This window comes from Camelus ferus, chromosome 3 (assembly GCF_009834535.1).
Source record: "Camelus ferus isolate YT-003-E chromosome 3, BCGSAC_Cfer_1.0, whole genome shotgun sequence".
Taxonomy (NCBI): Eukaryota; Metazoa; Chordata; class Mammalia; order Artiodactyla; family Camelidae; genus Camelus; species Camelus ferus.
Window position 1 is genome coordinate 49,598,073 of NC_045698.1, and position 16,936 is coordinate 49,615,008.

The window sequence follows — 16,936 nt, forward strand, 5'->3', positions numbered from 1 at the left end:
GTCCCAGGTTTGAATTCCAGATTTACCACTTGGTAGCTGTGTGACGCTGGGCCAAGTTACTTCATCCTATATCTGTTTCCTCATCCGTAAAATGGGGGTAATAATTTTCCTACCTCATAGGGTATGGTGAAGATTAATTGAGGTAATACATTGCAAGTGCTTATAACAATGACTGGCGTATGTTAAATGCTCAATAAATATTAACTCTTACCCCAGCCACCCCTGCCCCACCCTGTCTTACACGTGTGGATTTTTTTACTGGCAGAGTCTGGAGTCCGTACAGCTGACTACTTTTCTGCACGAGAGCATGTACTTACTTTTCTCAGCCAATCAAGGTAACCCCACTTCCCTGGCTAGTGACTGATTTAGGAACAAGAAGACGATACGATTTTGGCTAACGAGATACCATTTCCTGGGTGGTGGTGAGGTTCAGGGAAAATTTCTTCCCAAAAGATGTGCACTGGAAGAAATGTTTCTTTCTTCTTCTAATGTTGCTGTTCCTGCACGTACACTATCTTGGCACTGTGAAGGGAGCTAGAAGAAAGATGGAAACAATAATGACACAGTTGAGTTGAAGAATTAACTAACCCAAGGTTCCTACCTCTGGACTTACTATATGAAATAATAAAGTTTCCATTTGAATAAAGTTTCATGTTATTGTACTTGAAAACACTCTAACCAATTAATAGTTCTTAAGTATCTGGTATGTTCAAGATATTTTACTGGAAACACAAAGTGTAAAACCCTAAACCTGACCTAAACAAGTTTTCCAGCTACTTGAGGGAGATAAGCCATGAAAAGAAAACTAGTAATATCAAGCAGTAAATACTAAGTGTTTGGCCTGAGAAAGCACACAGGAGGTCGTATATGAGGAGAGGACTCAGAGATGGACTGCGGGGAGAGGGAACGTTCCCTGTAGTGTAGACAAGCGTCGGGTACAGTAGGGACTGTGTCACCGTGCTAGGGCTGCCATAACAAAATTCTACAGACTGAGTGGCTTAAACAACAGAAAGTTATTTCTCACACTTCTGGAGGGTAGAAGTTCAAGATCAAAGAGTCAGCAGAGTTGATTTCGTTCTGAGGTCTCTCTCCTTTGTTTGCAGATGGCTGCCTTTTTGCTGTGTCCTTACATGGTCTTTTACCTGTAAACATGCATCCCTGGTGTCCCTTTTTTATGTCCAAAGTTTTTCATATGAGGGCACCAGTCTGACTACATCAGGACCCACCATAACTGGCTTGATTTAATTGAATCATCTCTTTAAAGGTCCTATCTCCCAATACAGTCACATTTGGAGATACTGGGGGGTTAGGACTTCAACATACGAGTTTTGAAAGGACACAACTCAACTTGTAAGAAGGATTTAAAAAGGAGTTTAAGAATGAGTCAAAGGTTAGAGATGACTGGGAGTTGAAGCTGGAGTTATGTCAGGACCAGAGAGGAGGGGCCTCAAATGTTGGGCCTGTATTTCACTCTTACAGCCACAGCAAGGAAGTAAAATAGACTTTTAGGAAAAACAATTTGGCATGATGTGCTGCAAGTTTTTACAGGGGAAAGAACTGGGGTGAGAGAGATGGGATACGATTACTGTTGCACATAGTCTAGATTGAAGATGAAGTCAGGAGGGAAAGTAGAAGGCACTGAATAACAGAGAAATGGAGGAGAGGAGGACAAGATGCTTATCAGCAGTCAGACCAGGGGAGGCTTGTGCCATAATGTAAGTCTTAAAGTATTATTTTGTCATAATGGATTATGAGTCCTGGGACACTGGGGTTCCAGCTTTCTAATACTTAGGTGTACTTGCCTGGAAGGGAGAAGGCTTCTGTGCTGGGTATGGAGTATCCTGGAGATGCTCAAGCAGTTAGTTTCATAGAAATGATACAAGCATCAGAGAAAGTTGGATTATTAGATATTTTTGGAGGTCTCTTTTATGGCTTAGGGTCTGAAAGCTTCAGCATTTCATTTAGAACCCAGAAGAGGCAAAACGTCTATCCAACACCCCAAACTGTCCAGTCTTCTCACAGGGATGATCTGGGGTAAGGCAGATGTCTAGACCCCCAACCCTGATGCGAGGTTTAGTTCTTTGATTTGGTTCTGCTTTTGTTGTTTAGTTTGGGCAGTACTCAACATGCCTCTAGCAGGTGTTATGTCAGCTACCAGCTGGTATATTTAATGTCAAGTAGGCTTGGATAATTAAGTCTAAGAACTTGATCATTAAAACGAGAACTCAGAATTGCAAAATTTCTTGTTCTATAAACTTAGCATGCAAGGCTTTTGTAAGTTGTAATCACTAAACAAAATACCTGCTCTTAAATTATTCTTTTAAAAAAAAATTTTAAATTACAAAAGAAATGTGTGTGTGGCTTTAAGTTGACAGTGAACTGTAAAAGTATCCTTCTGCCTTCCCCAGTCCAACTCACTTAGGGACAGGCACTGCAAACAGATTTATTTGTAGCATTCCAGTCCTTTTACTTGACATCCTCTATCCCACACACATACTTATCCATACAAATACACATTTCATAGCTTAGAGTGGATATGCCATACATAATATAAAATATGTATATTTATATGGCTATATATATTATACATGCACCCAAAGACATATAATTTTTATTTAACACAACCAGGTCAGTATTAACCATTGTTTAACAATTTGCATTTTTTTTTCACTTACTTATATATACAGTTTCCCCTGTTAGTACATGTATTCCCAAATGGCCCATGTTTGAAACACCTCCTTAAGTAATAAAAGTCATATAGACCACCTCAGGTAGATTATTCAAAAATTTGGAAAACTGGATAGTCTAAGAAAATGATAATGGAATAATAAAATTCTCATCAGTTCTCAAATATTATAACACGTAGGGTCATTCTATCCTGAACATTTTCAATGGACTCTCAAAGAAAAATAAAACGATCTGTCTTTGCACTCTTATTAATAGGCAAACCTTTCCAAGTGCTTTCTTTACAGAAATTTAAAATTTTTATCTGAATAGAAAGAACACACATGGAGCACCAATTTCAAAAGCTGCCAAAAAGTACATGTACTTAGTCTTCTTTTGCCTTCAGTTCTCCAGACCCATAATTTTTATCTTCACAGGCATCTGTTGACAAGTTTCTTATGTATCCTAAAGATATTTAAGATTCTGTACATTTAAAATAAGAAAATGTCAAAAAGCAACACCAGGGGGGAGGATACAGCTCAGTGGTAGAGCGCGTGCTTAGCATGCATGAGATCCTGGGTTCAACCCCCAGTACCTCCATTAAAGTAAATAAGTAAATAAATAAACCTAATTACCTCCCCCCCAAACAAAAATAAATAAAAAAATTTAAAAAGCAACACCATATCACTTCCTCTCTCCCCTCTCCAAATTTGAGCACTGGCTAGAGTGATTTTTATTGCAATTTTGACTTCTCTACCCAAGTGAGAGAGAAGGGACAGAATTAGACCACAAAGTTTAAAAGTGTATTTGGGAGCCTGGGGTGAAGAAGGATAAGAATAAGATGGCTACTAAAGGATTAAGACAGACCCTTATAAACAAAGCTCATAGTAACTTATAAAGCTCTTGAATGTAACCCTTTAAAAAAAATCATCATGATAATGTAGCAAAAATCAAAGGTGAAATATATCCTATTTAAAATAATCAGTCCCCATATCAACATTTAATTCATTTTTTGTTCTAAGACTTAGCATAGATACAATTCTACCCACACTAAATTTTATGAAACTTAAAAAAAAAACCTCTTTCATAACTCTACATTTTGATTTCAAGATAAATTTCAAAGTAAATAGGGGAAGGTACTGGGACTTAAAAATTCTTTTTAAAGTAGGTTCACTTTACCAGGGACTTTTCAGGGCCAATTATCACTCTTATTTGGAACTAGCGTAATTTATGCAAAGGTAGAGGTGTTGATTTAAAGATGAGCTTTAATTTTACGTTAGTAAAAAGAAAGCCAGAGCATCAATACATCTTATGTCAAAAATGCCTTTATTTCAATGACAAAAAGTATTAATCTTACTACAATAGTTGGAGAGTTATATTTTTTCTTACAACAGTAAACACACATCTTAAGTAGCAACTCTTAAAGTGTGTGTTAGGCCCACCAGCCCACACAAGACAAAATATGAACATTGGTTAGTAATATGAAAAAATACCTAATAACACTATTAAGAAAACAAGGCTTCAGAATGTTAACTCTTCACATTCCACATAAAACTTCCAGTGCTCATCCATTATATGACATGGGAGAAATTCTTGTTCGCTGACTAACAGTATTTCATTTATTTGAAGGTAATGTGGGATACTTTGCATTGACTCTCCGGACATTCCTGTTTAAAGAAGTATCGACAAATTAAAAACTGCCTTTGAAAAAATACGATTTAAATTTACTTATTACAAACCTGTGAACGAAAAAGACTGCAAACCATATCAGTAAACAAAGAATGCTGAAACCATCAAGTCATCAGTGGCTGCTGCCACCCCCCAGTGAAGACAAGCCGGCAGCCCAGCCTCTGCAGCCACTCACGATCGTGCACTCTGAGCAGACTCAGAATAAGAAAGGACAGGCTACTGGCCCTAGATAGCTAGATGCTTGTCAAAGGGATGAATTCAATGAGCCCAAATGTTTGCCTCCTCCCATATACAGAAAAGCACTAAATTCTTTAACTTGAGATGCCTGCTTTTCTTTAGATAACAAGTAATCTTTTATTGTTCCAACTACCTGGTCTTTGTTGTAAAGCTCCTCTATATCCTAGCTCTTCAGAGCAGCCCCTCAGAGCGATCTGAAAGGCTGTCATCCCCGCCAAATAAAACATAACTCTCAACTTTTAGGCTGCACATTTATTTCAGTCGACAAACCCTAGACCCTAGTCAAGTCTGTGAGCACGTGTAACAGGTTTCCAACCAGCTCATTCTTCACTCACTCCATTTTCTATACCCATGAAAAGGCTATAAACCAGCACTGACCAATCTTGGGAGAAAAAAGTGTTTGCAGTCTAAAACACTAAGGCAAGAAAAGGATAACTGATGCTTCTGAAGGTAGTTATGAAAGGGAGCAGGACCCTGTCAGCCCCCCACCCCACCCCCACCTCTTATTTATAGAAAAGCTGAAGCCTCCCAGGCTTCCATAAGTCTTACAAGAGCAGGCTCAAGCAGTTGATTAGGCCAAGCCCGCAGGCACTGGGGAATGGAGACAACTCTCACCACCTATCTCAACGATTAACTGAGATTACTCCCCCATTCCCTTGAGAACTTCCAGGGCTGAACAGAATCTTTGGAGATTGGGGGGGGGGGGTATGCTGGATCCACCAGATTGCAGCCATTCTGGTTAAAAGCAACTTTCCTTCTTGTTACCAAGGTTGTTGCCCCCAGGATCTTGCCCCTCCCTTGACTAGAAACCAATTACTCTTAATCTAAGTCTCAGGAGGCAGCTGCAGAGAAGGGACAAGAACAGGTTAGAACCCATGGAGCCAAAGATGGTGGAGGATTTGACTTCCAGTGGACCTTGAGCCTCATTATACGCTCACTGTAATGTATTAGCATGCTAAATGATACACCCACCAGCACCATGACAGTTGACGACTACTGCGACAACTACCGGAAGAGCCCATACAAGGACTGAAAAGCCCGTACAAGGACTGACTGGCTCCATCACACCTGGAAGGAGGAATGATGGCAGAAGCCTCCCAATCCACATGGCTGGACCCAGGCCAGAGCCATCCTACTGGCCGTCTTGGCTGATGGCTCCCTGCTTGAGCGCCTTTTCTTCCATTTCCCCTTCTGAGCAATAAAGTGGCTGTTCACTGCATCCCTCTGCCTCTGCTGTGCAAATTCTTTCACAGCCAGTGACAAGGACCCACACTTTGGTGGGCTCCTTAATTTAGGGGTCCCTCCATCTGCTGACAGTTACACAAAGCCTCCCTGGGTCTCAATTTCCAGCAAGTTGAGAATAAAACAGTTGTGAAGATTAAATGAGATACTTCATGTGAAATGCTTGGTTACCGCCTAATACAGAGCAAACAATAAATATCAGCTGCTATTATCATCATTATTCAGTACTGAAAAGAGTGTTAGGCTGGAAGACGATCAATTTTCTAGGACATACAAACTTGGTTGCGATCTCAAGCAAGTTTAATGGCTTCTCTAGACTTCTATCTGCTCTGAGAGGTGAGAGAGCTGATGATCAACAGGGTCCCTTTTAGCTCTGCCAGTCCAAGAACTGATGATTCTAAAACTGGCTTCTTTAAGCTCCCTGACAGTCTTAGAGACTTCTTTTTTGGAGAAGTCTATATAAGCTATACATCATTCAGCTAACTGAATCTTATTCCACGGATAGCACCAATATACTGTATGTGTGACCTCGGCCAGGCAGTTTCAGTTATACTATATAGCCCAAGAGCTTTCTTTGTTCATAACTCTAAGCAGTGCAAGTACGTTTACATAATTCTGTATCTGCATGGATATCTTGTGTTTCTGATGCCCAGTATCCATTTATTCTTTTAATGGTGATTCCACCCTAATGTGCCTCTGGAGGACCATCCCTCTCCCCAACACCTGGCCCATATACTTCTGGTGTTATTGTTCTCAGCTGTGTGGCTGAACCACTCTGACTCCATTTTGTCAGCTCCATCTTAGGCCTGCAGTCCTACCTTCTCCTCTTTATGCATGAGTGAACTTCAGCCTACTCACAAGGAATGCGCCCTAGCCAGATCCCTAACAACTTTTACCCTTGCCTTCATCTGATATGACAACTGGAAGAATGCCTTTTGCTGATGCAGATTATTTAATGGTCTTGAGACCCCTGGGGAAGGGCAGGGAGGAAAACAATGCAGACCAACCGTGCTCCTCCCTCATGGTCAGATTCTATTTTTAGCTTTCATCCCTTTAAGTCCCCTTGTACCCCTCTAGAAGGCACAGAGTGCAGCTGTGAATGTCTCTGCCTGATCCTTCCTGCCTGTATGTAAGTTACCCACGGTAAACTTCATAGCTGCACTTTATGGAGTTTCCTGCTTTGTTTTTTGGTCTTAAAGTTCCTTCTCAGTTTGGGGGATATTATTTAGTATCTCTGCCTTCCAATATCAAACTCCTTATTTGTTTAGATATAAGCCAATCAGTAAACAGGCATTGATTCAGGGTAAGACCATGACCCATTCAGAGTGAAGTGAGATACAATGAGATCTTTGTTACACATTCTAGGAAAGAGTCACATCCAAATTCTCCCCCACCTCTGGACTTGGATCTGGAAGCATGTAGCACTGGGGTGATGAGAGCAGAGGCCGCTAGGATGTAGCTGGGAAACTGAAAGCAAGAGAAACTGTGTGCTCAGCCATGCTGTTTGAACCCCGGCTTAAGCCTGAAGACCTACTCCTTGTCTTTCATGTACGTGAGTCAACAATGCATGTGACTTCTGGGCTGGGGTTGGGGGGGTGCGGTTTAAGCCAGTCCAATTTGAGTTTTAAACTGTTATCTACAACCCAAAGAATTTTACCTTTCTTACATATGGTCCATATGTAAACACAAACATTCCCTAATTAGTAGCTTTGTTTTGTAGACTATCAGAAACAAGGTATGCCACAAAAGTTGGAAGCGGAAAGCATTCTCTCAGGAAAAACCCATGGAAATAAGGTTTTAAATATTAATTTAAATTCATTTTGCTAATTTTGGCTTAGTTTCATCAGAGCAAGGACGGAGCTGTACGCACGTGCATGCGCGCGCACACACACACACACACACACACACACACACACACACAAACCTACTCTTTCAACGAGTGGGTCCTGCCTCAAAAGTCACAGACCTAAATATTCCTCAAAAGTTGTATGCCTCAAAAGTCACAGACCTCTAAGAGATGGCCAGGGACACCTGATGAGCTTCATCTTATTTGTAACCAGAAATTATTACCGTGGTGCTCACATAGAGAAGGTCACCAAGAAACTGCAGATGGTAAGCAGAAGCTCCAGAGGAAGCAAATTGCCCATCTTCCCAACTGACACAGTGGAAACAGTGGCCCAAACTTGGGATGCTTAAGATGATATAACAAAATTGTCTGAAAACAACATTTTCAGATGGACATTTGTTAATCGAGTAACTCCTAGAAGTGGAGTTTTTAATAAAGCAATGCTAATGCTAAACCTTTCTTTCCTGTTGCCTTACCATTCCCGTCACTGACCTTTGTCAAATGAGAAAATACCACAAATGTGAAAGCTTTCTGTAAAATTGTAAAGTGTTACTCAATATTGCTTTGTACTCCAAACTAGTTTTGCTTGTAGATGAATCTGGGCTTTCTCCCTTAAAGGCTATAATAAACTAAGAAAAAGGGACCATTTTAGGCTCACCTCCTTTTTTTTTTTTTTCCCTTCTTCTTGTAACAGGGCTGACTTCATCATTAAAGCCAGAAGGGTGTGATGGTTTTGATTTATAACTTTCTCAACATGTTACTCATGATATATCCACATGATATATATTGACTGATATTCTACCTAGTGGCCATTGACATGGCTTCTCTTTCAAAGGGACAGAGGTCATGACAGCCAATATCCCATCCTCATACGCACTCAGGTTCACTGTCAGCATAATACACTTCCAAATTCCCTACAATTACAGGACTTTAGGAAAACTGCAAGTGGCTCCTCAGTAAGAGAAAGTGCCACTTCCTGGGTAAACCCATGGACGTGAAGTCTGGGAACATAAATATCATACTACAAAACATAGTATTATGACTATCTCCTAGTTTCTCACAGAATAGCTTCTTTTCCATAATGATCAGACTGGAAGAAAAAAAAGAACGTTTTTACAAAACACCTGTTTTCATCTCCTTTATCTCCCATCTTCTGCTGCCTTTTCCTTCTCTGCCACCTCTTCTGTACTAGGTATCTCTCAACTCCATCCTGCACTGCATTCCCACCCATTTCATTCCAGTCAGTGCTGCCAGGACCTGGCACCTCTGGCTGACCACTACTTCTAGCTTCCAAATTTCTTTGTTGTTATCCACAATTCCCAATATACTGGGATGAGGTGGGCAACAAATCAAAAAACATATACATACAGAAAACTGTGCTAAACAGGATAATCCCCATAAAAGGAAATCTAAGAATACAGCAAACTGATTACAAATGTATGATCCCAGTTTGAATTGTGTAAATTAACTATACAATTGTTAGGTTATCTTATTACATAAAAGTACGAGCTTCAAAATTATTTGGATCATTCCAGGCAAGTAACATCCAGCAAAGTTAAAGCCAAAGAACTTCACTAACTTTTCTTCCTTTTTCAAAGTTGAGCAGACCTTTTCTCCATATCTACACATATCTCTACCTGAAAGCATGAGTGCCAGTATGTAATATTTTTAAAACTCTTTACTTTTTCTTTTCTTAGAAAATGAAACATATATGCAGTGTATTACATCTACCTTAAATAAGTGAAAAATATATTGTGGGTTGTATCAGCAGTCTTTTGAGAAATAAAGAATAATCTTACTACTGTAGCTGAGGACACAGTTCTAGAACTGAGATTCTCTTCTGTGGGCCCTCGTCTGGGCTCACTCTGCATGTCTCCTGGCGTTAGGGCTTTTTGAGTTTTTAGTCTTTTAGTCTCTTACCTTTGTATGTACTCTGAATGTGGCCTGCAGGTGTGGTCTTCCTGTAACCCTCTCCCTGCCCTATCTCCCCTCCTGCACAGGTAACCAGTGCTAACAACCCAGGATATAGTATATCCTTCTATAATTTGTTTCTGTGTTTTAATAACAATATCCTACATCTGCCCATCACTTTTCAGTACTTGAATCCTTGTACAACCATGTCAGAAAAGAAAAGGAAAGAGTTCAAGTAGTTAGGAAACTGAGACTTAGATTTTATTTTTTTGATTTAATAATTCATTTATGGGGCTCAATATACTTACTTAATATTAACTTAACAGGCTGCACAAAATAGGCACTTAAAAATAAAAGAGGAGTGAACAAAAGTTTCTCCCACCAATCTGGTCTATACTCTCACTGCATACCTTACTACTCCCACCAAGCCCTGGGCCAGTGAGGAGAGATGGGCACAGATAAAGGGACTGTGGGAAGGACACACTTAAAAGATCTGCTCCCAGACTGGAAGCTCCCGAACATTGGAGCCTTGCTTCTCCTCTAGCCTTGACTGTCATGGAGGTCGGGAGTTGAGAGGGAATGAAGCAGCAAGATTCAAACATTGCATGTACAACGTTTAAACTGACTTTACAGGAAATGATTTTACTTTGGGTCCATTAGTAATTGTTACTGTTCCATGGAAAGATCTTAGAAAAACTAAGCAGGCTGTGATCTGTAGCAATATGAACTGACAGGTACATCACTGTAACACAGCAGGAGCAAATACACACATACAGTCTTCAGCAGTCCGACAATATCTACTGTTCATTCTTCCCAGTCCTCACTGTGGGGAGCATTAAGTGGAATAGTGCTCAGAAGTCTAGCTTTGCTTAAGGTGCCAGACACCTCCTGGCTCTGGAGTCTCAAGGAAACAAGGACAAAGAGGAGGATTTAAAAAGAAGTTCTATCACTGAAAAGATTTTTGTGAATGAGGAAAGGAGAAATTAGAACCCTGAGAGATAGTAAATCTGTTATTTGGTCAAAGAGTTATCATATTTGTGATGGTAACCAAGGACACCTACTCGTAGCTTTGTGATAAAGAATTTTTCCATCAGGACTATGAAAACCACCAACTCATCCCACTGCTGGGTAGGAGCCCTTCTCCCTTTAACTTCCACTTTTACTTGAGGTAGATTTCCCACGCAAAGTCAGTGGCTTTTGAGATCTGTAAATAGAACTTCTAAACAGCAGCACATTTAGAAGCCCAGTACAACTAGGAAGATAGCTATTTAACCAGATGTTAGTCTCTTCTTGTCGTCCCTAATCCCCAACAGGAAATGCACAGCTTAGGAACCACTCTGCTCGTAGACAAGGTAGGGAGAAATAAATCTCCCTCAAGTAACATCATCAAATATTAGATATCCTGCGCAAGTCTGCTGAAACTGAATTGTTAGATTCATTACTAGGCAAAATGATGGGCTCAGGAAACTATCCACATCATCTGGCTGCCCAAATGGGCACTTCAAAATGACAAACTAATTGGTTAGGTTAAAAATAATTTTAACTTTTACTGTTCTTTTTCCTGTTTTTTTTTTAAATTATCTTAATATATCAAAAGCAAAAACAATCAGATTCATTATTTTAACTGATGGTTCACTTCTGACACATCTCTTACCCATTTTACTTCTCTGGTTCTCAGTTTCATCATATGTAAAACAGGCCCAAGGCAAGCTCATATATTAGGTTTACTTCTAACTTTAAATGACTGAACTCAGACTTCTAGAACTTATGCTTGCAAACTAAGCATTCTACACTTCATTAAGATAATGGAATGAAATGTTACTCTAGTTTTAAATGAAAATGAACATACATATACATTCTCATTCTCAACTAGAAATATAATTCCAATCAAAGGCAAAATGACTAAGAATTATTTTAATAGATTGTAAAAATATATCTGCTCTAGTTATGCTGGGGAAAACATTCTGTTATGGCTATTTAAATACAAAGTTCAATGCCTTTTGATAAATGAAGGATCCTAAAGGATAAATATGGTGACAACAGTATTACATGATTTGATATTTAAAACTAAATTAATAACTGGCAAATATTTACATTCATAAAATCAAAAGCCATCTGTGAAAACTGTACTGGAATCAAGAAATAGACTTGACCATTATATTAGGAAATTTAAAACTATTTAGGCCCTCATTGTTCAAAGGAAAATTGAAATTAACAGGTAGTTCCTTAAGCTGAACTGGGTTTGAGGCACTTGATTTTATATGTAAAGTCTTCAGGTTTTCTACATCTTTGCTGTATAGACATGAACCCTGGACTGAACTAAAAAGAAGCTTCTAAGTGTCCTAATATATGTAAAATAATCTGGCAGGGGGCTTGGCACATGGCAAGTGCTCAACAGATAATTTGTTTTTTTTCTCTTTCCTCCCTTATCAGTAGATGCAAGATATCAAGATTGAAAAAAAAATGATTAGAATAATGAAAAAGAATCAAGAGTTGTACATAGGAGCTGAGATAAACACCCTCTGCTCTGTTATCAGGCACCCATCTTCCTTGGGTGTTCAAGAAGTTCTTAACCACATAAAACAGAAGCACCTGTGAACGTCTGTGTTCTATCACATATACTTTTGCAGAGAAAAGCAGCACAATAACAGCACTGAAATGAAGAAAACTCTTTCATTAGAGTCATTTATTTACAATAGACTATCAGCAGGTCAAAGGATCATTTTTATTATAAACAAGAGTCTATTTTTTCCTGAAAAAGCATGTTCTATTTTCAAATGAACAAGTGACGTTAGGTCCCCATGAAAGAAAATTACAGATTATATAATCAGTGTGCATTAAATGATAGCTTGAGAAAAGAAAGTCCTCAGGCAATACTTTTTTTTTTTTTGCTTAGATGATTCGGCTTCATGTGCTTTGAGTGTCTTGGTACTATGGTAACAGGGGACAAAAACACACAAAATTGGCTTTCCATGTAAATAGTGATGTAATCTATGTAAACAGCTTGTTTTTTAAAAAACTTTGTGAAAAATATGTCACTGTCCATACAAATTATCCAGAAGTTTTGGGAATGTTCATTTCCCCCTTCCTAAATATACTGAAATACCAACAAACATTCCCTCAATAACACAAAGGAGGAACTACAGCCAAGCAGGCAAAGAGAAGAGAGGCCTGGGAGGAAGTTGTGAAATTTCAAGGGAAAATGCATCATAGACTCCCTCCATTTTAAAGTTTAAAAGGACTTGAGAGAGAGATACTTCAGGGATTTCATCAACATTTCATCAACAGAACTTCATTTTTAAAGGCTGGTGTTGGTATGTTTAAAATCTTTCATTAGAAACAATATATGTCCTCAAATGTGTTAATATAACTCATTTTAACACCGTGGAGTCCATCAATACATTAACTTGAGTTGCCAATTTAACTCGTTTTTGTGTACAACTCAGAATAAGGCTCTTCCATCATCTTTGATTTACTGAAGAAAATCATTTTATCCCTTATCTTCATGACTCAGTGTTTTCTTGATACCATGAATCCAAAATGATATGTAGAAATAAACTGGAGGATAGGGGAGGAGAGACAGTTCTCTTTTAAATTTCTGGTTGACAAAATGTGAAGGGCCATCACTTATACCTCACAGTTAGAAACAAAAAATTCAGATAAAGGAGATAAAATTCAGATAAAGAAGATGGCATTAACTAACCAAAAGCCCATTTACCATTTGTTGAATTCTTCATCACAAATTCTGTTATAACATGTGGGATCTAGGTATGTCTCCCTATTAGAACAATCATAAGTAAATCCAGTTTTAAAATAAGCAGTCCTTTGGATCATATTCATGCTTCCACGCACTCATCCATTTATTCAATGAACATTTACTGGGAAGCGACTGTATGCCAGGCACTGGGGATATAACAGGAAGCAAGAGCCCACAAAAACCTCTCTGAACTCAGAGATCTCAGTCTATCAGGGGGTTAAGATTAGATAACTAGAAATTGTTTATAATATAGAGTGATATGCATAAAACTTAACAATATATTTGCACAATAGTATGTTACAAATTATACACTTAAAAATGTAGATAAAATTGAAAGTCTTTTTTTTTTTCACCTTGTCCAAATTTCGTTTTTTTCAACAGCTATTTATTTGGTTCTTGTACTGAGTCATCTAAACAAAGCAGGTCTTAAAGTGAAAGGAAGTGCTACTAATAATTTTGCTGGATTAGGGACTGCCCTGGTCACATGAGGATACATGGTTATCCCAGTTATGAAAAATGTAAATAGCTCCTCCTAGTTCCCCTTATTCCCCCAAAATACTATTCTAAAGAGCGTGATCATCAAAAAGCATAAGAGAACAGATAGGTTCATGATCTTGAGTAGGATAATGAAATCCACATGGACATGTTTTTCCTTTAGACTTTACGGTCTGTACAGTGTCAGAGCCACGACTTCCATGACCACGTTTTGATATGCAGAAGAGTTTGGAAAAATATTCTCTCCAGAATGCTTTGCTTGTAATAAGGTTAGAGATTTTATATTTTTCTAACTTGCCTGGTCTTTGGATTTCAGTCAGGTACCACGAAACCAGGTACAAAAGAATCCTAAATCAAGGTGTTCAAACAAAACTCTGACAGCAGCCTACAGAATGCCTGCAGGGACCTGTCTGTAGATTCCTAGGTCCAGGCCAAGGTAGCAAGAAGCTGGGTGGCATACTGGCACCTCTACAGTTCTCAAATTAGCACTATAATTTTCTGAAATATCTAAAGGAAAGAAAATTCTGGATTTCTGGAGAGAAATTAGTGGGAAAAAACTTTTTATTAGTAACAAAGAACCAGTAGCAAAAGAAGCAGCAACTCAGAACCCATTTTTCATTTCCTGCTCACTTAGCAGGGGAGCTGGGAGCCCTCGGAGGAAGGAGACACACGGCTGGGGCTGGAAATACACGCCTAGAACTAGAAAATCTGAGAAGCAGATAACCTTTGTGATGTAAGAAAGAACTTATACTTTTCTGCTTTGGTTCTTGAATTAGAAACTAGGAGAAAGGGTTTGCTTAACTTTCCTTTGTGAGTGTGTGTGTGTGTATGTGTATGTGTATGTGTATGTGTGAGAGAGAGAGAGAGCATGTGAGTCTGCAAGCATGAGAGTGGGTGTGCTCTGGAATCAAAGTGAAGGGCTGATAGCAAGAATTTTCAAATTATTACCTGCATAAGAAATCAGATACTACTAGTCATTCAAAATCTATAGTCGGGCTAGCTGTTTAAGAATCACTTTTAAAAACTCAGGTTCCTGGGCCCATCTCTAAAATCAGATTAGATCTGCAGTCAGGGTAAGGAACCAAAGACCATGAATTCCTATAACAACTTCCAGTTTCTTAAGCCCTTTAACTTATCTGCAATTGCTATTTTACTTTCTGAGTTTCCCCAAAATGATAAATAAAACAGTTTTGAGTCTCTTCTTAGAAAACTGGGGGAAATGCATCTTATTCTGAAGCCAGTTTTTGAGACAAAGGACTCCAGGAGGTTAGGGTGAATTAGGTATAAAGTTAGGAAAGTACTTTGAATTACTGGGATTTGTTGTAAGGAAAGGAATAACCTTGAGAAACACCTGTTTAGGGAGCTTGGTGACAGTAATCCTGTTTGGTTCTTGACTCTGGTTATCACAGAAGTATCATTTTCTGTTTTGTATCTCCTCTCCTCATATATTGTCCCCAGTTAATCTAAGACAGGGACACTGGGGGAAAAAGAGGAGGTGCTGCAGCAGAAAAGGATAACATAACATCAGTTATGTCTGTTTTTCAGAAATGTGTGCTGCCCTTTCCAGTAATGTCAGAATCTGAGGCTGACTGGTGAAGACTACGTTGTCTTCAGTTTTCTGAAGGCGTGTTCCATCAGATGAGCTGTACTAGTTTACACTAATAAGCAAAGAGTAATGCTAGTATCTTTTTTTTTTTTTTTAGAAAATATGGGAAACTAACCAAATCATGCCTGCAGGAAGGAAAAAATATTTTTTCTTTTATATGACAGTTAAAAATCCACCTAAAGTAAGTACAGCATAGATTCAGAGAAAGGAATTGTGAAGGAAGGTGTTATTCTGCTAATTTAAGTTAAATGGAGTTTAAATGGAGTGCTGTAAACAAACAAACAGAAAATAACAAGTTTGGTGGGAATGTGGGGAAACTGGAATGCTTGTACATTGCTGGTAGGAATGTAAAATGGTTCAGTTGTTATGGAAAACAGTATGGCTGCTCCTCAAAAAGTTAAACATATAAAACTATATAACATAGCAACTCCACTCCTTGGTATATACCCAAAAGAACTGAAAACAGGTACCCAAACAAATACATGTATACCTATGTTAATAACAGCACTATTTCCAATAGGCAAAAAGTGAAAACCCAAATGTCCACCACAGGATAAATAAATAAATTGTGGAAGCCATAAAAAGGGATGAAGTACCAACAGATGTTACACTGTGGATGAGCCTCGAAAGCATTACGCTAAGTGAAAGATGCCAGACACAGGACGTCACATACTGTATGATTCTATGTATATGATATATTTGGAATAGGGAAATCCACACGGACAGAGAGGGGACTGGTAGTTCCGAGAGACTGGAGGGAGTGGAGAATGGGAAGTAACTGCTGAATGGGTATGGGTTTCTTTCTGGGGTGACACAACTGTTTTGGAACTACATAGAGGCAGTGGTTGTACCACACTGTGAACATACAAAATGCCACTGAATTGTTCACTTTAAAATGGATACTTGAGTATTATGGGAATTTCACCAGAATGAAAAAAAAAGACAAAAAAGTGAAAGGCCTTCTCCAGAGATTTGAGTGTATTTTCCCCACAACTAAGAAATGGGCATTGGACTGCACATACCTGGAGGACAAGGTTGACGTTGCTGAGGTACCAAGTTTGGGTCTGGAGGGGTGGGTAATTCCTCAGAAACATACTTTAAAAGCTCCTTCCCTTGATATGTTACCTGCACATAATTAAACATAGAATTTCAAAATCATACATTTTATAAGAAGCAAATACACCTATCTCCTGCAAATTTTAACTCCGATAAAGTATTAACTGTTGTACATTATGGATGGGCAAACTATAGCCCACAGCCAAATCTGGGCTGTCACATTTTTTGTAAAAAAGTTTTACTATAACACGGTGATACCCATTCATTTACTCAATATCTATAACTGCTTTTATGCTAAATAGGATTCAGTAGCTTTGACAGAGACTATATGCCCATGAAGCCTAAAACATTTATTAACTGACCCTTTGTAGAAAAAAGAATTGATCCTTGTTGTATATCACTAATTCTCTCAGCCATTCACTTATTCAATAAC

At 38.7% G+C, this 16,936-nt stretch overlaps 1 protein-coding gene across 1 annotated transcript in view; it reads right to left on the reverse strand.

The window, feature by feature from the left end:
* Positions 1-3,973: 3,973 nt before the first annotated feature.
* The window catches only part of ANKRD31 (ankyrin repeat domain 31), a 109,657-nt gene continuing 96,694 nt past the window's right edge, over positions 3,974-16,936 (reverse strand). The window contains exons 24-25 of the mRNA XM_032468389.1: positions 16,470-16,572; positions 3,974-4,331 (exon numbers count right to left, since the gene is read on the reverse strand). Of these exons, the coding sequence (XP_032324280.1) occupies positions 4,186-4,331; positions 16,470-16,572 (249 nt within the window). The 3' untranslated portion in view covers positions 3,974-4,185. The remainder of the gene's footprint in view (positions 4,332-16,469; positions 16,573-16,936) is intronic.